This window comes from Pagrus pagrus (genome assembly GCF_965226575.1).
Source record: "Pagrus pagrus genome assembly, chromosome: 13".
NCBI classification, from domain to species: domain Eukaryota; kingdom Metazoa; phylum Chordata; class Actinopteri; order Spariformes; family Sparidae; genus Pagrus; species Pagrus pagrus.
In genome coordinates this window covers 26,116,027-26,137,843 of record NC_140197.1, presented here as the reverse complement: position 1 = coordinate 26,137,843, position 21,817 = coordinate 26,116,027, and the positions used below count along the sequence as shown (strand labels likewise).

General features: G+C 39.8%; 8 protein-coding genes across 8 annotated transcripts in view; 4 read left to right on the top strand and 4 right to left on the bottom strand.

Annotated features, from left to right (window-relative positions):
* Positions 1 to 987: 987 nt before the first annotated feature.
* Positions 988 to 1,737, bottom strand: LOC311267509 (hemoglobin subunit beta-2-like). The gene is made up of 3 exons (XM_084370602.1): positions 1,583 to 1,737; positions 1,257 to 1,479; positions 988 to 1,152 (listed from the first exon to the last, which is right to left on the bottom strand). The coding sequence occupies exons 1-3, from the start codon at positions 1,672 to 1,674 to the stop codon at positions 1,024 to 1,026; spliced, it is 444 nt and encodes a 147-aa protein (XP_084226728.1). The 5' UTR covers positions 1,675 to 1,737; the 3' UTR covers positions 988 to 1,023.
* Positions 1,738 to 3,127: 1,390 nt separating this feature from the next.
* On the bottom strand, positions 3,128 to 4,041 carry LOC311268229 (hemoglobin subunit alpha-B-like). The gene is made up of 3 exons (XM_084371720.1): positions 3,883 to 4,041; positions 3,567 to 3,777; positions 3,128 to 3,366 (listed from the first exon to the last, which is right to left on the bottom strand). The coding sequence occupies exons 1-3, from the start codon at positions 3,975 to 3,977 to the stop codon at positions 3,238 to 3,240; spliced, it is 435 nt and encodes a 144-aa protein (XP_084227846.1). The 5' UTR covers positions 3,978 to 4,041; the 3' UTR covers positions 3,128 to 3,237.
* Positions 4,042 to 4,796: 755 nt separating this feature from the next.
* On the top strand, positions 4,797 to 5,605 carry LOC311268224 (hemoglobin subunit beta). Its single transcript, XM_084371715.1, has 3 exons — positions 4,797 to 4,956; positions 5,056 to 5,278; positions 5,366 to 5,605. The coding sequence occupies exons 1-3, from the start codon at positions 4,865 to 4,867 to the stop codon at positions 5,495 to 5,497; spliced, it is 447 nt and encodes a 148-aa protein (XP_084227841.1). The 5' UTR covers positions 4,797 to 4,864; the 3' UTR covers positions 5,498 to 5,605.
* Positions 5,606 to 6,901: 1,296 nt separating this feature from the next.
* LOC311268227 (hemoglobin cathodic subunit beta-like) lies at positions 6,902 to 8,949 on the top strand. Its single transcript, XM_084371718.1, has 3 exons — positions 6,902 to 7,248; positions 8,169 to 8,391; positions 8,474 to 8,949. The coding sequence occupies exons 1-3, from the start codon at positions 7,157 to 7,159 to the stop codon at positions 8,600 to 8,602; spliced, it is 444 nt and encodes a 147-aa protein (XP_084227844.1). The 5' UTR covers positions 6,902 to 7,156; the 3' UTR covers positions 8,603 to 8,949.
* Positions 8,950 to 13,413: 4,464 nt separating this feature from the next.
* On the top strand, positions 13,414 to 14,186 carry LOC311268231 (hemoglobin embryonic subunit alpha). The gene is made up of 3 exons (XM_084371722.1): positions 13,414 to 13,536; positions 13,621 to 13,828; positions 13,976 to 14,186. The coding sequence occupies exons 1-3, from the start codon at positions 13,442 to 13,444 to the stop codon at positions 14,102 to 14,104; spliced, it is 432 nt and encodes a 143-aa protein (XP_084227848.1). The 5' UTR covers positions 13,414 to 13,441; the 3' UTR covers positions 14,105 to 14,186.
* A 1,429-nt stretch (positions 14,187 to 15,615) lies between these two features.
* Positions 15,616 to 16,418, bottom strand: LOC311268226 (hemoglobin subunit beta-2-like). Its single transcript, XM_084371717.1, has 3 exons — positions 16,289 to 16,418; positions 15,945 to 16,167; positions 15,616 to 15,840 (listed from the first exon to the last, which is right to left on the bottom strand). Exons 1-3 carry the CDS (start codon positions 16,378 to 16,380, stop codon positions 15,712 to 15,714), a joined length of 444 nt encoding a protein of 147 aa, XP_084227843.1. The 5' UTR covers positions 16,381 to 16,418; the 3' UTR covers positions 15,616 to 15,711.
* A 2,745-nt stretch (positions 16,419 to 19,163) lies between these two features.
* On the bottom strand, positions 19,164 to 20,040 carry LOC311268230 (hemoglobin subunit alpha-A). Its single transcript, XM_084371721.1, has 3 exons — positions 19,883 to 20,040; positions 19,551 to 19,758; positions 19,164 to 19,403 (listed from the first exon to the last, which is right to left on the bottom strand). Exons 1-3 carry the CDS (start codon positions 19,975 to 19,977, stop codon positions 19,275 to 19,277), a joined length of 432 nt encoding a protein of 143 aa, XP_084227847.1. The 5' UTR covers positions 19,978 to 20,040; the 3' UTR covers positions 19,164 to 19,274.
* Positions 20,041 to 21,687: 1,647 nt separating this feature from the next.
* The window catches only part of LOC311268225 (hemoglobin subunit beta-like), an 818-nt gene continuing 688 nt past the window's right edge, over positions 21,688 to 21,817 (top strand). The window contains exon 1 of the mRNA XM_084371716.1: positions 21,688 to 21,817. This exon is cut by the window's right edge and continues 36 nt beyond it. Coding sequence (XP_084227842.1) covers positions 21,762 to 21,817 — 56 coding nt within the window. The 5' untranslated portion in view covers positions 21,688 to 21,761.

Sequence of the window (21,817 nt, the reverse complement as noted above, 5' to 3'; positions counted from 1 at the left end):
CGTCCCTCATTTAATTATGTTAAAATAATTGGGAAACAACATCTGTGGATTTAGTTCCCACTTGATTTTTTGTTGTTGTTTTATTTGTTTAAATTTTTAGAAAACAGGACAGTGGAAAATATATAAGATAGTCACTGCACATTAATGATTGTTAGTTAGTTTTAATTATTTGTCTCTGCACAAATCTTATATTTTCAAAATGTTTCAGTGAAATCAATGTTAATTATTTCCCTATGTGGCCTTAGTTGTTTGTTACATAAAAATATCTCGACCATGTGGGACTGTCAGCCATGAAAAAACATTATTGTTGTTATTATTATTATTATTATTGTTATTATTATTATTATTATTGTTATTATTATTATTATTATTATTATTGTTATTATTATTAATTGCATTATTATTAGTGTTATTATTAGTATTATTGCTGGTGTTGTTGTTGTGGATGATGTTTAATTGAGTGTACAATATATTTAACTTCACATTGAATCAGTAATGTTCGCCATGAAGCAGAAGACCAGAAGGAATTAACAACCTGAAAGAGAGAATTGTGACTTCAGCTCTAATAAATCTGACATTTTTTTTCAACGTTTGCCCTTTAATTTCTATTTTTTTGATTCATGAATACTAAATGGAAACAATATCGTTGAACTATTCATCTAACCTGCAACCTGCTTTATCTTTCCTCTGTAATGATTCCGACAATCATAATAACGTCATCAGAACAACTTCTTCAGTCACTGGTTCATCTTCAGTACCTCTTGTTTTCCATCTGGAGTTTCTTTTTTTAGAGATAATTTATCCACTATCACAACATTTCGATACGTCTGAAGTTCAGTCTTTAATAAACTCTTTAAATCTCAAACACATTCTTTTTCATGTTGACATGTACAATTACAGACCAACAACTTGTTGAATTTGCTGATTGTTTTATTTGCTTTTCAGACAAAAACAAAGAGCTTTGATGGAAATGAAGGAATTATTTGATTGCATCATCATGTGATGGTCTTCTCTTGCAGCTCTCTAGTGGTACTGCCTTCCCAGGGAGGTCACCACCACGGCCAGGAACTTCTGGAAAGCTGCCTGAACTTCACCGGTGAACTCTTTGCCCAGTTTTGCAGAAACCACAATGGTGAGGCAGTCAGAAAGCAGCTGCAACACAACAAGCATCATGAGACATTAGCATGAAAGAAGTGCGTTTTTTGTAATAATTCTTCACTGTGGATGACAAAGTGACATTAGTTTAACAGGTTTACCCTGAAGTTGTCAGGGTCCACATGCAGCTTCTCGGAGTGCAGCACGCTCAGTTCAGCATATACGGCCTTGATGTTGTCCATGTCCTTCACAGCCCGGTCCATACCGTGGAGGATGGTTGTTCCGTGTTTTGCAACCAGTGGATTAGCGATGATGGCATTGGCGTTGTAGAGGTTTCCAAAGTTACCGAAATACCTCTGAGTCCAGGGGTAGACGACCAGACACCTGAGGAGACACGCAAAGAGATCAGCCTTACAGGGAAAGATGAAAAGAACAAATGTGTTTGCCAAGCGCACAAAATAAAACACAAGAACCACGGATGTGTCACCTGGACAGAGCTGCAGGTCCAACGACCTCATACTCCATCTTGGAGAAGATGTCCTGGATGGTGGCGCGCTCGAAGTCTGTCCATTCAACCATCTTGTCGGCTCTAGATTTTCCTGTGCGGGTCAGAAGATCCTGTGCTCAGCGGCTCCAGATGCAGCTTTTAAAGCAGCTCTGCTCCCCTCCCAGATGCACGATGCAGCGGGGTGGGCCGGACAAGTGCTGTTGTGGATTTTCAGTGATGATAAGGGTGCCTGCGTCGTTTAGATTGTCCCTGAGACAGAAATAGAAACGGGTTTGTTCGGCACAACTATTTCTGCTTATCCCGAGCCAACATAAAAATTCATGTCTGTGTTATTGTGTCGGTTCCCACGGGTCCTTGAAAATTTTTACATTTGAGGGGAAAAAGTAAAGAGTTTTGAAAGTATTTTTATATTTGTATATTGTAAATTTTACATTTTGTGAAAGAATAGAAATGATAAGAAGCCAAAATACCTCCGACATACTCATTTTTAACGTCTTCTGGTGTTTAAATTGGGTGCAAACTCTTCAAATAGCTACCTCGCGTGAACTGAGGTTATAATATTGGTTCAACCAGGTTTAGGGCTTTTTATTGGTCATAATGTTTGATGACATTATTCACATCTCACAATCACAATACACTTGAAATTCATTTAATGTGGTGTCTTCGCCAAAGCGTCCACCAGGTGGCGGCACCAGAGTGTAGATAGAAACCTGTTGGACGTTGAGGAGACTGAGGGGAACATACATGTCACCGATTAAGACTCTCTCTGATCAGTGTCGACATTTTTAGTGCAGCCATGGGATGTTTTTAATATTGGTGTGAATTATAGGCTACACATTTTCCTGAACAGACTGACGATTCCTATTCAAAACACTATTTTTGTATGCAGAAGAAAAATCCTGTATAATTGAGGCTGGATGAAAGGACACACAGAGGGATTAGAAACAGTCCAGTGAAGGCGGTCGGTGTAAAATACTGAAAATGTGGCTTTTATTTGTTTGTTTACAGTGATTGCACACAGACGAGAGGCAATGAGCAGAGTAATGAGGTCCACATATCCCTCAATGCAAACAAAATATTCCTAAGGGAAGTAAGTATTCTACATATGATAATGTCTGCCCCTTTTTCTTGTCATCAAATCGGATTATAAATCTCATGGAAGATTGATATAAACGACCAATTCAAGACTGTAGACAAGAACAGACAACGAACCGTTGATTGATACCGACATAAATGTAGTGGCTTTACTTTCATATAGGACCAGGGGGGTATTCCAGAAAGCGGGTTTTGTGAAAACTCAGAGTTTCACTTCACAGGGTAAGTCAACTCAGAGTTCAGGGTTAGGCTCAGAGTTTGTTGAACCTCCTTTATGGAATATCCCCAGGTCTCTAATAATAATAATAATAATAATGATAATAATAATAATAATAAGAAGAATAAGAATAAGAATAAGAATAATAATACATAAATAAACATAGCCTAATGTTTCTTACAGAATCGACTAAAAAGAAATGGACACAGGTATTTTGACTGTCGTGTTTTTATTGAACAAACACCTACATATCGAAAGGGTTGTTGACATTGTTGGCTGGCACGCCGCATGGAGGCAGTCGGTGCTCCTGCGTCGCTGGAGTTTAGCGGTACCTCTCAGACAGAGCAAAGGCCAGTCTCATCAGGAACTTATCACATGAGACGTGCACCTCTGGAGTGAAGTCAGCAGGGAAGTACGAGGCGATCGTCAGGATCAGGTTGTGGGCGAAAATCTGTGGTGGTGAGAGATTCAGATGTCACTGAAAGCATCTCTTGAGAAAATTCATTGGACATTTTGTGCTCTTTAATTAAGTAAGGCCAGAAGATCTAGCCTACATATATCTTGTGCATGTTTGCCAGTTGAATAAATTGCATATACACTCTTATACTTAAGGTTATTAACCTGAAAGACCTTCTCAGATGATTTTGTTACCTTAAAGTTGCCCGGATCCACCCGGAGCTTGAAGGCATGCAGCTCACTGAGGGCAGCCAAACCACGGGTCAAATTGTCAATGTGTTTGACGCCTCTTGCTACGCCTGTCATGATGACTAAACCATGTTTCTGCACTTGTGGGTGCTTAACATTCAGATCCGTCCCCCAGTGGGAAAAGTAGGCCTTGGTCTGCGGGTAGGCCACCAACATCCTGAAGGATAGAAACAGAAACAAACATAAATGAGACAAGGATTTAAAAGCTGACGTAGAACATGCATTACAGTAATTTCACATTTCGACATGACGTCGAGTTTACCTGCCCAGAGCTTCGGCGCCAATCTCGGCAGACACTGGTTCAACTTTGGCCCACAAGGCCTTCACCCGGTTCTTGTCTACATCAGAGAGACTCATGTCTGCCTTGGAGTTTTTCAGAGAGAGAGAAAATGGATGACAAGATGCTGATGAAGTAGATTTTTCATAACGTCTTTATATCAAACCAGACGGCACCACGCCCGTGGATCAAATCCAAACCACACCTTTGATAAAGGAACTGCCAGAACTTTTCACTGCCGGTTTTATTTGATAAAGGGCACCACTCCCCTAATATCACTTAAATTGCCAGGAAATTAGTGGCCGTGTTATCGAGATGAAATGCTAGACTGTCGTCATGCCCTGTTAAGTTTGTCAGACTTAAAAACATAAATGAAAAGACTTTGGGGAGATTTCGACCGAACAAACAAACAACCAAACAAACAAACAAAACTTACTCATACTTACTGAGAAAAGAGGGGCACTATTGTGAGAATAAAGTCGTAATTTAGAGGGGAAACGTTACAACATCTTTTCTTTATAGAGGTGCATTCTCTTTATTTATTTACATACTGTTGACAGTTAATTGGGTTCACCTGGTCCAATACAAGAGTCCTGCATGAAGGTTGTAATGTTCAGGTGTTGTTCAGGGGTGTTTGTTTAACTGCAACATTTTGGAGAATGTAGCTTGTGGAGTTGTTGTATTAAACTGCTTTATTTTTTTAACTTATAACCAGACAGCTGAGTGTTTAAACTTATTTTTGAGTCTCGTTTAAAAACAGATCCGTCTTAACTATCTAAACCATCTGTGAGTGCCACAACATGGGCGTTATTAATCGGAGGATGCGATCCAATCAGAAGCTCCTTGGAATGAGAGGCGGAGCATTCAGTAATGAATAAAAACTGGAATCTCAGTAATGAGAAAGAGAGAAGCTTTTGATCAGAAACCCTGTTCGTCAAAACTCAGAAGACACTTTCACACCGTCAACATGGTCGAGTGGACAGATGCTGAGCGTAATGCCATCAAAACCCTGTGGGGATCGATCAGTGTGGCTGAAATCGGACCCCAGGCTCTGACCAGGTAAACCTCTTTTTAAATTTTTTTTAATAATTCTTAGTAGTTTTTGGACCATGGCTGTGCTGGTTTATTTGTGTGACCTTATGATCCATGTCATTCCAGGCTTCTGATCGTGTACCCATGGACTCAAAGACACTTCTCAGGCTTCGGCAACATTTCCACCAACGCCGCCATCCTCGGAAACGAGAAGGTGGCCGAGCACGGCAGGACAGTGATGGGTGGGCTGGAAAGAGCTGTGCAGAACCTGGACAACATCAAGAAAGCATATACCGAGCTGAGCCAGAAGCACTCTGAGCAAATCCATGTGGATCCTGATAACTTCAGGGTATGTCACGCTCTCTAAACTCCCTCTTCATGCATGTATCTGGTGTTTACTCCTCCTTACTAATCAATCATTGTTCTTTTTTTTTAGCTTCTTGCTGAATGCTTCAGTGTGTGCGTGGGTATCAAGCTTGGCCCCAAAGTCTTCAACGCCAATGTCCAGGAAGCCTGGCAGAAGTTCCTGGCTGTGGTCGTCTCTGCTCTGGGCAGACAGTACCACTGAGGCTCTGGAGACGCAGACGTGCAGCAGTCATACATGCTTCTGAAATGTCTCATGTTCTACCATGTGGCTGCCGCCAAATCCCCAAAATAAAGCTCAAATGAAAGCATTTCTCTTTGTGTGATCATTTGGAAAATATATATATATATAGCGCGTTGCTTATTAGCACCAAAAGTAGAATATTGACAGATGTTACTCATGAGGTGCTCATTAAAGAGTTTTCCCTCAACATCCTGCATACTGATTGATGATAATAAGTAAAGAAGTTTGTGTACATGAATTACAATCTTGAAAAAAATAATAACTTCATGACACTTAAATAAACATGTTCTAGTGTCCAAATAATACTGTATCAGGTCTTTCTACTGTAGAGCATGCTTGTGACTAGCAAAGCCTGTAGTTGAAGAATATGGTGATGAAGAATGAAGCATTAATAAACATTATATTAATGTTATATTAATACAATGTTATAAACATGCTAATAAGCAGCTAATGGTTGATATCTGTAATATAAAGTTCCACCCAAACAATTGTTCTTATCCTTCAAGGCTTTCCATTACAAATTAAGTTTTATCATAAATTCTTTATAATTAATTAGCACAAAATAAAAACATCCAAATTGTTGAACTTGATTTTGATCAAACAATTTCACTGGACACTTCTGATCCCTAAACATTGAATCTAATCAATGAAAACTAATATTAAATATTCTTATGTTGACCATATCTCTTTGTTGACCATATCCCAAGTGTGGAGTTATCGATTCTTACATGTTATTGTGCAAAAGGAATCGATCTTGTACAAATAACTCAAAGCGTAATGCTACTCAGACATAAGGTTCATATATCTAAGGCTGTTATGAACAACACTTGCTTCCCCAGTTCGTCTGGTGATGAGCGTCCCTGTCGTAAATTGGTAGTAAGCAAAATTAGTATCCAAAATAAAATGACCTTATCTTCGGGAAAACAGACTTTCTGGCTTCTTGACTTTGCTAATGCATGTAGGGGTGCGGTCATTTTAATTCCGTGATAACTGGGGTGAAATGCATGTGTGCAATGGATAAAAAAATTGGGTGGGTCAAGAAATTAATATCAAAATGTTGCTTCATTTGAGCCCCCTAACACGAAGAGGTTATTCTGCAGATGTACAGTACAGTAGGCCTATATTGGGCACTCCTTATTGTCAACATATGAAATAATGTGTTGTTTGTCCTTTCCAGATCGATTAAAGACAAACAAAGCCCCCAGCTGGAGCTGTGTTGTGTTAAAGAAACCTTGTTCTTCAGTGTTGTTTAAAGCAAATGTTGCATTTAAGGGCGAGGAACGGTGAAAGTGCTGCTTGGTGACACTTTCATGATATTAACTTGACCTGTAGGTAATTTATTTGGGCGGAGGAAGCCTGAATATACAGACTATAACAACTTCGCGTATCTCAATGTTTTTTGAGAAAAGCATACATTTGTGAGCTCTTTATACCTGGACAGGTGGACTGGGCTACAGGCTGATGAAATCGCCCCCTGATGTCTGACACCCTGCTGACTTATCATTGCCGGTGTTACTGAACGGAGGAGATGCTCATTCCTCAGTACGATGCGTGGAGGCAAACGGTGACCAAATACGTTGATTGATTGATTGATTGATTGATATTTATTATAGTGACGTCATGGTTCACTGGACAGACAAGGAGCGCAGCACGGTCAGAGCCGTGTGGGAAAAAGTTGATGTCGATCAGATCGGACCGGAAGCGTTGGCAAGGTAGAGATATGGAGATATGATCTGAGATATGGTTTAAAGTTTGCAATATTACCTTTAATGTTTGTTTGATAATAACATGTTTTCGGTTAATGTTTAAATTCAAAAGATCGACATACGTACTTTTAAAAGTAACTCATGACGTTACAAGATTACTGCCATTATACAGTAACTTGTTACGTTACTGCGTTATCTATTGAGAAAAGTAACGCGTCAGAGTGCTGGATAAAAGCAGAACCAAAGTGAGCAGCTGTTGTGAAACGAAGAATTGATCCTTTAAAGGACTCTAGTACAAATGTGAGGTAATCACATTGAATTGTAATGATTGTCAGCGTCACTGAACAGTTGTTGAAAGGAAAATTTAAACGAACTATTCAACCTAAATGAAGATTAGATGATAGATATTCAAGGCAGAAAGTGAGTTTGCCCAAAATTATTTACAGTTCTCCCACAGAAACGAAATAGGAAAGGAAAAGACAGCAAATTCTTCCAGTAACGGATTACTTCTATGAAAGGACAACTTAAGATGATCGTCACAACAAAAAAAGTACTTGAACGGATTGCTTTGTAAGTTACCCCCAACACTGGTGAGGGGCAAATATTTTTAGCTAAAAAATATATTGAAGAATTAAGTTTTTTAATAAGAAATGAGTGTTTTATGTCAGACCTCATTTCAGCACCAGGAGCTGTCCATAGCCTCGCACATGATTAATATTTTGGATTATAAAATGACTTTATTTTTATGATGTATTATCTTCATTATTTGTCTGAAACCTTCCTAAAGGTTTTGGTGTAGTCCCATGAGTCCCATAATCTTTCTTTCGGCTATTTTATGATGGTTATTTGCTTTATCGAGCAAAGCTAATAATGTTCACGTTACAGTCATCCAGCGTGCCAAATAAGTATATCCCTCACGTCGACAGGGTGCTGATCGTCTACCCCTGGACCGAGCGGTATTTCGGTTGTTTTGGAGACCTGTTCAATGCAACAGTTATTCTCAATAACCCCAAAGTGGCAGCCCATGGCAAGGTGGTGCTGAAGGCCCTGGAGGGAGCAGTGGAGAACATGGACAACATCAAGGGCACATATGCTGCCCTGAGCCGGATGCACTGCGAACAACTCAACGTGGATCCCGATAACTTCAAAGTAAGAGGCACTTCTCAAATCCAAGAATTCTCTCAGCAGTTTTTATTATTGTATTTCTGATGTGTTTTTGTTTTGTCCGCAGCTGTTGGCCGACTGCATCACAATCACCGTCGCCTGCAAACTGAAGGGCGCCCTCAGCCCTCAGGCCCAAGCCACCTGGCAGAAGTTCCTGTCTGTTGTTGTCGAGGCTATGGGCAGTCAGTACTCCTGAAGAGAACAAACCCAGCTGGAAAAAAAGAAGAAGAAAGAATAAAAAACATATTTAAACCCTGTGTGGCAGGCCTGAATAAGCGTGGTTTCACCTAAAACAAGTGTAATTGAACAGCTGGGTAATATTGAGTTCGCATATTGTATAGTTGCATCATTGCTGAACGATGTTGCGGTTCTGCATCGGCACATTTTAAGATATACCTTCAGTTATTTGTACAGCAGGGATTTGGTGACCCCTTGAGGTTCATATGGGAAGTGCAAGTTCTCTCCCGACTAGTGCAGGTTGTTAGAGTCAACATTTCATGAATAATAGACCGAATATTATATGTATGAGTGATTTAATCTAGAATAAAGGCTAATTAATATATGCAACCGTTCTGAAAGCGCACAATACTCTTTTTGTCCCCTACAGACTATGTATGGAAATCATATGACTTAACCGTTGAGATGTGTAAGCTTTCATGTTAGGGTTATCATTTCCAGCTGTCAGGAAGTGTCCCCCCTGCTATAATCAACACATTCAGGAATATCATGGCTGAAAACAATCACAGGACTTGCCTGTAACCCCTAACCCCCTGATGACATTGATCCGGTGTTGATAAATAACTGACTGGATGGTAGAGCAAAGCTCATCAAGCCATCAGCAAATTGTGATAAGTACGTGAACATACTGCAAATATCCAAAAGTCATCATGTGAAAGTTACCTATACCACACGAATAAAAGTCTTAATGCATCTGATATAAATTGTAGTTAGAGAACAAGTAAAGGTGATTTATACATATGTTTACATCTATGTGTATAGTTTATACTAATTTACATATACCGGTCTGTTCGATTATCAGATTCAATATTCAGCATTTTTAATTATTATTCACTTATATTCTTCTTTTCTTTTCATCCAGTTGCCAGTAAAATAAAGCAATTCAAAATGCGTGACTTTTGCAGTGATAAGATAAAAGGATAAGTTAATCCTTTATTAGTCCCACAATGGGGATATTTGCATTATTAGAGAGCATCAATTGAGACAGTAGTAATACATATAGAAAATATACGTAAAAAAGCAGTGGAAACAATATAAATAAGAAACAAAAACATTAACATATTAGCACTATTGATGCGGCATGCAATCTGCAAAGTAAGCAGTAAGCAGTAATAATTAAGTACAATACTTGAGTAAATGTAGGACTTAGTTACATTCCATCACTGACATGCTCTGATTGCAGATGCATTGAAAAGCAGGAGACTAAAGTTGCGTTAAAAACAGAGTTTTATTGTCTTGGAAAAATAACACATGGATCACAATTACACTGCTGAAAACAACAACAGAAGATTGACTATCTCATAGTGTGTAATAAAACACAACACCAAGCGAGGCTGTTAGTTTTCCTCGAGAAGAAGATGAAATGCTTCATCATGTTCAGACTGACTGCAGAAGCTCTGGGGAGGACCTCGGACAGCTCCCTGTGGCTATGACTGAACACTAGAGGGCGCTCCAGCTCAACTTTTTACGAGCAAGCGCAAACATTTTTGTGCTTCTACAGGTCTGTTCAAGACCAGAATTATTTATTTTTCTCATAAAATTAAATACACATATTCATTATGGTATACAACCACTTAAAATCACACTGTTCCTGTGTTATTTATAGATTTATAAATATATACTGATGCACATTTTACAGCATCTGAAAGCATTATAAACTATATACTGTGAGCCTGTATGTCATAGCACCTGCGAATCAATTTGGTGGTTATAAAGTTGAATGGATTTTGTATTTTACCTGCAAAGTGAGAGGTCCATCAGACCCCTGCAGTGACACCCAGCGTCTGGTGTTCACACACTGTGTGTCAGTGTGGCTGCAGCTGTGAGCAGATACAGACTATTGTTTCACGCCCCTGTTTTTTGTTTATCCGCCCCAGTGAGGCTCAAAATGAGCACAAGTCAGCAAAAAGCAGCCACGTATTTCCCACGAGGCCTTAACAGTGAAGCCGAGGTCACAATGTCGAGTCAAGTTTTTTATTTGTCATGTGCACAACAGTTACAGTGGAGCAGTCTTTGATCTCAGCCACCCTCCAACAATACTCACACGAAATGTTAAAAAAAAAAAAAAAATTAGGCAAGTGGAAAACGAAAGAGAATAAATGAAATGAATGAGTATTACAAATTAAATTTAGTCTGGATTTGTTGACTAATCATCAGTTAATTAATATACACACTGGTTAGTAACCCAATTAAATATTTGGCAACTTCAGCCTCACAGACTGAGAGTCTTCCTGTAGTCCTGTCCAGCTGACCTACTTTCTAAAAATCAAGAGACACCTAGATCACAGGCAGCCTGTGGCATCTGCTGCTACAGAAGGGCCGCTAGCTCCCACAGAGGGGCCACTAACTACTACAGAGGGGCCACTAAGTGCTATAGAAGGGCCACTAACTGCTACAGAAGGGCCACTAGCTCCTACAGAGGGGCCACTAACTGCTACAGAAGGGCCACTAAGTGCTATAGAAGGGCCACTAACTGCTACAGAAGGGCCACTAGCTCCTACAGAGGGGCCACTAACTGCTACAGAAGGGCTACAAGCCCCCACAGAGGAGCCACTAACTGCTACAGAAGGGCTACAAGCCCCTACAGAGGGGCCACTAACTGCTACAGCAGAGCTACAAGCCCACACACAGGGGCCACTAACTGCTACAGAAGGGCCACAAGCTCCCACAGGGGGGCCACTAACTGCTAAAAAAGAGCCACAAGCCCCCACAGAGGGGCCACTAACTGCTACAGAAGGGCCACTAACTGCTACAGAAGGGCCACTAACTTCTACAGAAGGGCCACAAGCTCCCACAGGGGGGGCACTAACTGCTACAGAAGGGCCACAAGCCCCCACAGAGGGGCCAATAACTGCTTCAAAAGGGCCACTAACTGCTACAGAGGGGCCACTAACTGCTTCAAAAGGGCCACTAACTGCTACAAAGGGGCAACTAACTGCTACAAAAGGGCCACTAACTGCTACAGAAGGGCCACAAGCCCCCACAGAGGGGCCACTAACTGCTACAGAAGGGCCACAAGCCCCCACAGAGGGGCCACTAACTGCTACAGAGGGGCCACTAACTGCTACAAAAGGGCCACTAACTGCTACAGAGGGGCCACTAACTGCTACAGAAGGGCCACAAGCCCCCACAGAGGGGCCACTAACTACTAGATAAGGGCCACAAGCCCCCACAGAGGGACCACTAACTGCTATAGAAGGGCCACTAACTGCTACAGAAGGGCCACTAACTGCCACAGTAGGTCCAATAACTGTTAGTGGTAGTCCAGTAGACAAATATTCATACATTTATTAAGATAATTGAACATTTTTAGAAGAAAGATTTTAATTTGTCAGACCACATAAGTCCACTGCTGCTGTGTTACAAAGAAGCGAAAAACAAACACAAAACAGTGAAAAACAAACAGGTTTCTGAATAAATCACACATTTACTTGAGTTTTTCACATATCTTTATTATATATTCATGAAGTATATTTAGTTGACAATCTCTTTCAACTGCCAACTGAAAGCTGGTTGCCTGCTGCAGGCTGCTGCAGGCTGCTGCTGCACCACCTGCCAGTGCCACTAGGAGGATCCTGGCCTGTTTGTAAAGATTATCTTGTTCCCCCTCTGAGTGGACCCACCCTCTGCAGGCTCCAGTTCTCTAACAGATAAGCGTATTGGCAGCAGCTTCACCGCAAATGACCCCAGTCTTCATGTGGGTGTGAACTGATTACTAAATCCTTCAATATTAAATATTTGCAGAGGCTAGATTTCAAATCAGTACACCTGGACTGTCTCAGATGTTTACACCACTGGTTTAACTTTTCATAGTCTCATATGTTTGCCAAATCTGTTCTCTGGATTACAGAATCCTGATTTAAATTAGTTTACTGTAGTCATAAAAGCAGAGTTACTCAATTTAATTTACTCAATGGAACCAGATCATTTTGAATTAAGCTCATGTCATTTATAGAAGCAGGCTAAACACCTTCAGGATCTAGATTTTGGTGAAAAAGCCTACAAAACCTATTTACAGTCTGGCACAAATCTGAAAAATGATACTGAGCTTGCATTCAGGAGCCCATATTCCTCACTTACTTACGAATTCATTTAATTTTTTGAGTTTGTAACTATTGTCTCTGCTCTGACTGTCGACAGGCTAACACACCCTCCAAACTACAGGTCTGCTCCAACTCTCACCACTTTTAAATCAAGGCTGAAGACCTTTCAGTTTGCCACTGTCTTTCACTGGAGCAATTTTAAGGCTTTGAACTGCACTGTGACTTTTATTTTCTATTCTTGTCTCTTTTAAACCTGTTTATTTTATTTTAGCCTACTTTCCTATGTCTTAACTTGTTTTAATGTTTTGTTTATTGATGTCGTCCTACTTGTCTTTAATGTATTTCAATTGCAATTTTTAATTTCTTTTAATGTAATTTTTTTTATGCCCCTGTAAAGCACGTTGAGTTGCCTTGTGTCTGAATTGTGCCATACAAATAAACTTGCCTTGCCTGACTAGTTTAAATTTAAGTTAATAATTTTAATTGCACTGGAAACGGTGGTTTGGATTCATATGCATTCACACTGAATTTGATCAACGTCCTGTTGTTCATAGTTGAAGAAACTTCAAGAGAAGAGGCCACTTGGTGTTTTTTTGTCTTTATCTCATGCAAGCTGCAACTTTTGGACCTAGTCCAAATGCCACGCAGCCTATCTTGGAGGAGGTCCGGGTGTGCCCATGCCCTGTTTTATGTATAAAACCCCCCACGGGTCGGATATGTTCCAACATTTCAACTGCGAACAATCATCACAGAAGATGAGTCTCACTGCAAAGGACAAGGAAATCGTCAAAGCCTTCTGGGCTAAAATAGCCGGCAAGGCCGACGACATCGGCGCTGATGCTCTCTCCAGGTAAATATGACCTCAAGGGAATCCTTTAAATGTTTAATCATCTGTTTATACTCGCTTATTCACTGCATTACATTTCTTACCCAGGATGCTGGTGGTGTACCCGCAGACCAAGACTTACTTCTCCCACTGGAAGGACCTGAGCCCCGGCTCTGCCCCGGTGAGGAAGCACGGACAGACCGTGATGGGTGGAGTTGGTGATGCTGTGAAGAAGATCGACGATCTGTGTGCAGGTCTTCTGACCCTCAGCGAGCTGCACGCCTTCACCCTGCGTGTGGATCCTGCTAACTTCAAGGTACATGGCACCCATGCTCAGTGCGCTTCTCAAACTGTGGTTATACATTTAAATTGGGGGTTTACACTCATTGGTCCTGGCTATATGCACAACTGAAGTGACGATTCTTAATCCTCCTCTTCTTCTTTCTTTTTATTTTCTTTACAGATTCTCTCTCACAACATCCTTGTGGTCTTGGCCATCATGTTCCCCAATGACTTCACCCCTGAGGTCCATGTGTCTGTGGACAAGTTCCTGGCTGCCCTGTCCCGCGCCCTGTCTGAGAAATACCGATAAACCTCAAACAGGAGCAGATGACGGACAGCAGCTGAGGCTTGAATAATCTGTCAGTCTGAATATCAATAAAAGATCAAATGCAATGAAACTTTTTGTGTGGTTGAGTGAATTTATATTGATTGAAAAGGGTTTCAAGTCAGGTCAACAGCACACATGGCATCAGGGCAGTGGCTTAATTTGGAATAACGCATGTCAGCGATGTTTCAACGTTAAACATGCAAAGGAAAAACTCAAAGAGCAGAGTGCTCTGTTTCCCCCACAATATCTGAAGAAGCATTATCGTTGTTTATGAAACAGGGTTATGCGAATTTACCAGCACGAATACAAGAGATGAGGAACAAGCATTTAATAAACTTTATCTCTGTAGATACTCTAACGACAAATATGCTGCAGTGTACAATGATAATTTGTGCCTTTGGACAAAGTTTAACTATCACAATTTTTAAAAAATGCATTCAAAGCTTTACTTACCTAATGTCAACAGCATTATACACCTAAGTACTTATTATGCAGAATGGACACTTTCAAAATCCTACATGATAATGTCTGAAGTTGTTCTTATTATCATTATTATGTATCATGTATCAACATATAACGACGTGTTTAAAAAACGTCATATATTAGAAGCTATCTTATCATTCATATACTCCTGCATTCAAAGTTTTACAAAGTAGCATTACTAGTATTATACACTTGCGCTATTATTATTATTATTATTATTATTATTATTATTATTGTTAATATTATTAATAACAACAACAACAATATTAGTAATAATAATTATAAACCAACCTATATGTATTATTATCATTATTATGTTATTATGTTTATGTTCTGTTATTTATGGATGTAGAGGCCATGCTACACTACTGTTGCTCATCACTATGACATGATGAAGTTGCAATGACTTTCACACTTCACAGATCATCATCAGCTAAGTAATGTTAATTCACACTTACCTCACATTAATTTATATAATTATACGCTGGATTCCAGTTACATAAGAGTGTGTTTTAGATTTGTTCAGCCTCCTTGGAAGCAGAGAGTAGGCTACCTGTTCTCATATAGTTTTCAAACATACACTAATGTTTATGTCACTGAAATCCAGCTAACTTGATGAATCGTGAGTCGTGTGTGTGTGTGTGTATATATATATATATATATAGTATGTAAGTATATGATTTGTCCTGGATGCATTAACATGTAAGCCATCTAATTGCCTTATATATTGTATAAGTATAAATTGTATTTGGTAGGCTGTCAGTGATTAAGAAGAACATTTTAGACTCTCTTCTCTATTGAAAGTGGTCATTCAAACCGAGTATTAAGTTAATAATACTTGTGAACTTTTTAAATTTGAAATGCAGGACTTTTACTTTAATCTTATTTTTACATATTAAGACTTTGAACGAATTAAAAGACTTAATATGTTAACATATATCTAACTATAGTCTAAGCTCGTCCTTAAGAAGACCATGAACACAGACAGGGACAAAAATGCAATTTGTTGAATATGCTTGTTGTTTTATTTATTCATGCTTTTGAGACAAACACAGAGAATGTTTCAAACAGATGATCATCATGTGATGGTCTTCTCCTGCAGCTCTCTAGTGATACTGCCTTCCCAGGGAGGTCACCACCACGGCCAGGAACTTCTGGAAAGCTGCCTGAACATCACCGGTGAACTCATCGCCCAGTTTCGCAGCAACCACAACGGTGAGGCAGTCAGAAAGCAGCTGCAACACAACAAGCATCATGAGACATTAGCATGAAAGAAGTGCGTTTTTTGCAATAACTCTTCACTGTGGATGACAAAGTGACATTAGTTTAACAGGTTTACCCTGAAGTTGTCAGGGTCCACATGCAGCTTCTCGGAGTGCAGCACGCTCAGTTCAGCATATTCGGCCTTGATGTTGTCCATGTTCTTCACAGCCCGGTCCATACCGTGGAGGATGGTTGTTCCGTGTTTTGCAACCAGTGGGTTTGCCTGGATGGCAGAGGCGTTGTAGAGGTTTCCAAAGTTACCGAAATACCTCTGAGTCCAGGGGTAGACGACCAGACACCTGAGGAGACACGCAACATCATGCAATTCTGAAAATGTCTGCACAGATTGTGCTGCGTGTTTTTCTGCATTCATGTTGAGGAGAAATTAAAAATAATGATGATAATAGTAAGTTCTCTCACCTGGAAAGGGCTGCAGGTCCCACCACCTCATACTGCATCTTGGCGAAGATGTTCTGGATGGTGGAGCGCTCGAAGTCTGTCCATTCGACCATTTTGCCGGTTGTAGATTTGTTCCACAAGTTCTGTGTTGGTCAGTACCAGAAGCAACTTTTAAAAGAACCTCTTCACTCCTCCCAGAAATATGCGATTGGACGGAACAGGGCAGTGGGTTGGCCAAATGCTGCTCTACGTATTTGCAAAAATGATAAGGAGAGGACAAATCTGCATTGCTTAGATTGTGTCGGAAGCTGCTGGCTGTGTTCTTTAATCACACTGGCAACTTGTCAAGTCGCTTGTGAATTCTCTGTGCAGTCAAAAGAAGACTGGGTTGAAACAAAGAGCCTTTCAAGGATGGGGTCAGATTTCAGAAATGGCTGGAAAAAAAATACCAATTTGACATTTTAAATGTAGCATGCTATTCTTTTGCTCTCAAATATGCACTAATTTCTACAATATAGGTTTAGTAATCTGGTTGAACTCGAATGTGAATAAACTAAAATAGGTTTGTGTTTGAAATGATTTTCCATCAGTGTAACCACTTTAACAATGTGAGTCAAGCCTAAACACGTGGTAATGTGGTTTACTCGACCACAGCCAGGTCAGTGTGCACACATTGAAGTTGGCTAATTAATCCAGCAGAGGGCGCTCCTACATATGAGGAGGCTCTGACCGCTGCATGACTGGACTTGATGCAGCAACCTCCACATGAGGTGCACATTGTGAGTTTAATGTTGGCTTTGGCTTAGTGAGCTCAGATATAATCAGCCAATTAAACCATGGTTATAAAATCACAACTGATAAGTTCAGTGCACAGTGTACAGTAGCCTACAGTAGTAACAGGTAGACGGAGGGAGGACCTTGGACAGCTCCCTCACCTCAAGCTGCTTAAAGCAACATTATGTGGTAATAAGCATTTTGTGGATTTGGTTCCCGGCAGCCTGGTCCTCTTCCCACACATTCAGCTCCTGGCTCCTCTCCTGTGTTGTCCCAGAGCCCCTGCTCATCTGCTCATTCTGGAGGAAGAAGCAGGTTGTGGAGGTTTTGTGTGTCTTCATGGAAATTGTGTTTCTTTGTGGACGTTTTGTGTCTCTTTGGGGAGGTTTTGTGTCTCTTTGTGGAGGTTTTATGTCTCTTTGGGGAGGTTTTTTGTCTCTTTTGGGAGGTTTTGTGTCATTTTGGTGTCTCTTTTTGAAAGTTTTGTGTCTCTTTGGGCAGGTTTAGTGTCTCTTTGGGGAGGATTTGCGTGGACTTGTGAGGATTTGTAAATAACATCGATCATCTTGTTACAATACCATGTTCTGCTGGGGAACCTTGAGTTCTAGCATTCATGTGGATGCCTCTTTGGCACCACTCACCCAAACACAGTTGCAGACCGGTAAGAGGTTCAGTGCTAAAGATGCTTTTTAACTTGCTGTATAAGTGGCAGTGAGACTATTCAGGACACTGTCTGCGCTGTGGTCCTTCAGGGGTGAAGCTCAGCACCATCATGTCTTGGTTAAAGTCCTCAGGTCTCTCAGGGTCCCTCAGCGTGTTGGCCAGACTGCTGAAATAGAGAAAACACATTTATCTTAAAATCATATTTGGTATGTAAAAAAAACCTTTTTCCTTTGCTGTGATCACATAAAACATGTATATTAATATTCAAAGTTCAGAGAGCATATTTACACTTGGGTTGAATTAGCTGAAACCAAATAGATGGGAGAAAAATCTGACAATTAGTGATGCAAGCTGAGGAAGTCTGTCTGAAGTCTGTAAACTATCTTGACTAAAATGCCTTTTGGATTGGTTCCAGGTCCAGTTTTATATTTTATATCAGTAATTACAAAATAAAACATGAATATATTAAAATGTTAAAACTGCATTTGAAAGACAGTAGAAACAAAAAGCAAAAATAAATAGTTACAGTTAAAAAAAAAATGCATTAAAAAGTTAGAAAAGTTGTGAATCTACTTATTTGAAAGCCACAGTGAACAGTAATGTTTTAAGCCCTGATTTAAATGAGCTGACAGTTTCAGGTGAGGAGCAGAAACTAACAGAGAGTAATCAAGTTGCATTACTTTATTACTGTGATTACTTTCCTGACTACATGTTCTAACAGATAATAAGTAACTGTATTGTATTGGTTTTAAAGTAACCCTCCAAACCCTGCGTAAGTAAACCAAATGTATTCAGTCCTGAGAACATTTGGTGCTTTATGAATAATAAGATTTTAAAGTCCATCTTTGTACAAAAAGGGAGTTATTGCAGTGATTTAGAGACACACACACTGAACCCATTCTGTGCCGACTTCAACAAGACTGCATAGTGTGTGTGTAAACTACTTTTGCTGCTCAAAATGACTTTCTATCTCACTGCTTCGTGGCATTAGGCAGCACTGCAGGTATATTTCATATCAGCTGCTGCCACTTAACTTTATAAATCTCTGCTGCAGCCTCAGTCTCTCACAGAGCTGCTGTAAGTGTTCATGAGCGTGATAAGAGATGACAGAGAGGCGTCATGCTAACTTTATCAGACTTCATTAAACACAACACATGGGCCCAGTGCGCTGACCAGTTAATAAAGGCAGCTGAGCCGCTGGTTACATGTTTCCCCAACACCCATCTGCAACAACTGGCTTCATGCCTTCACAAAAAATACATTTATCATCATCATTGTTATTGCATGAGCAGTATAACTCTAATTCTCAAAATCTGTTACCTCGGAAGCAATAATAATCAAATAATATTTCATATACATCTAAAGAGTTGACTTTTTTTGTTTTAAAATGTACCAAGATGTGTCAAAGGTTTGTTGTGCAGCGGATGATTTGACTAAAAAGAAGAGGCGGACATCTGAACATTTTATATTTATTCATTTTATTCATCGAGCCCTTCCTTTTAAAGGGATGTTGACATTATAGGGACGTCATGCCGCATGTATGCAGTCGATGCTCTTGGACCGGTGGAGTTTAGCGGTATCTCTCGGACAGAGCCAAAGCCAAGTTCTGCAGGAACTTGTCGACGGAGAGGTGGACCTCCGGAGTGAAGTCCTGGGGGAAGTACATGGCAACAACCAGCACGATGTTGTGGGCCAGAATCTGCAGTGGGAGAGACACATACATTCAAGTCAGCAACAAAGAAAACGACGATAACTTATAGTTATGACATCAATTCACATTTTAAGTTTATTATAGAAAACGAATTATGCTCTTTAAAACATTTGGGTATATTTTCATACAGCTTACCCTGAAGTTGGCAGGATCCACTCTGAGCTTGAAGGCGTGCAGATCGCTGAGGTTGGACAGACCACCAACAAGGTCATCGATCTTTCCGACGGCCTCTCCAATGGCGGCCATGATGGTGGCTCCGTGCTTTTTCACCGATGAGGAATTAGGACCCAGATCAGACCAGTGGGAGAAATAGGCCTTGGTCTGCGGGTAGACACACAGCATCCTGTCGAGCAAGTGTGAAGTAAAGAAGAATGAATGACAGTAGATTAATAGCGTGTACATTTAAAAGCAATGACAGAATAAAACAATTACAATAAAATAATAATAATAAATGAGTAAAAACGTACCTGCCCAGAGCCTCAGCGCCTATTTCAGCGCTCTTCGGGGAAACTTTTTCCCAGACGGACCTTACGATGTTCTTGTCTTTGCCAGAGAGACTCATGACTGCCTTTTTTCTTCAAGTTTTCTGAAGTGAAAGAAAATGATCGCACATGAAGATGTCGATTAACGGCGTTTTTTATATCAAACCAAACTGCACCACACCCCAGTATCAAATCCAAACCACACCTCCATGAAAGAAATTGCCAGAATGTTTCCAAGACTGTTTTTGAGATAAAAGTAACCACTCCCTTCTCTCAAATTTTATGAGTCAATAATTTTACACAGTAAAAATTAAAATATCAGGGCTTTGAATTCTTCTGCAGGTATATGCTGAGATATACTAGAACAAAAGACTTCTTCATTGGAGAGGTTGCACTAAATGGACAGTGTGGACAGCCCTGCAGAATAATTTAATAATTATAAATAATGATATTTTTGTCTTCTTATAATATTTCAAAAAGGAAAACAAATGCGTAAACTTGAGAAAGTCCAATAAGCTGAAGATACTAAGCTGAAACAACAGCTGTTAATTCACACTGACAAATGTACTGACAAACTTTTCTGTCCTTCCCAGTTTGAGATTTCACATTTTAAAAAACTTGACGGTTTTTTTTCTGCATTGGCACAAAGAGGATAGAGCAAACTGTTCACCTTGACATAAATAAAATCCACCTTGACTAAATAAAATCCACCTTGACATAAATAAAATCTACATCGAAGAAGGTTTGAGCTGAATTCAACAACCTTCATCGTGGTCAGCAATGGTTATGTTAAACTAAAAGCCATGACTTATTTCAACAGGTGTTAAGGCGTACAGCAAGTTTCTATCATATGTTTTCTTCAAGCTATTAAAATAAAGTTTTAAATCTCAAATAACACATCCGGGGAAGTCTAAACTGCTGATGAATTTTCCTTGGACACTTGAATTGCTGAGTTTATTATCTTCTGTTTGGTTCATTTGTAAAAACTCATAATTTCAGTCAGACGACTTCAAGTTAACTTGACTCAGTGTTAAGCTCTGAATTGGCTTGACATAAAATCTAGATGTTTTTAATATAATTAACTTGAAATAGATAAAACGTGTTTTATTTAAAAGTTCATGAGAAAAGATTTTTTTTGTTAAATTCCTGACAGATGTTTTTTTGACGTTCTGATGAAAAAAATGTGCAAACATCTTATGACACGTACCTGAACCCTGAAATACGTAAATCAGACGTCTATTACAAACGTGTCCATCAGAGCTAAGGCAGCAGGGTTTCAAAGACACATTAGACAAATGATTTTAAACGTGGCAACGTGCAAACTGCAACCTGATATGACGAAGGCATGTATTTTAAAAGGACTGTGTCACAACAGTGTTTGTGGTGGACATTTCACATTGAAGTCTTTTTATAAGGTGTTATTTCAATACAATGAAGGGTAAAGAATAGCCAAAGACAACTGGGATTTTACAATTTATCACTATATATAAATGCAATTAACCGAAAGACGCTCTTCAAAGATTTTTCCACCTTTAATTCTGCTCCTGAGAGCTGATCAGACATATTAAGACACTTAATCTTTAATTGGTTAATCGAATATCCAATTAGTTTATATAATCTAAATATTTTATTGAAATTAAATTAAGTTGTACAACAACGTCAAACATGGCAAAGATCCTATCTGACTCATCAAAGGTAACAAGCCAACATTTCGTCGTCACCGGTCCAATCAGATGCTTCCAGGGCTGAGAGGTGTGGCATTCAGTAATTAATAAAAACCTCCCAGAGACTGGCATTTGCAGAAGGGTTGTGATCAACATTTTCTTAAAAATAAAATAAACCTTGAGAGAACCTTCACGTCAACATGGTCGAGTGGACAGATGCTGAGCGTAATGCCATCAAAACCCTGTGGGGATCGAT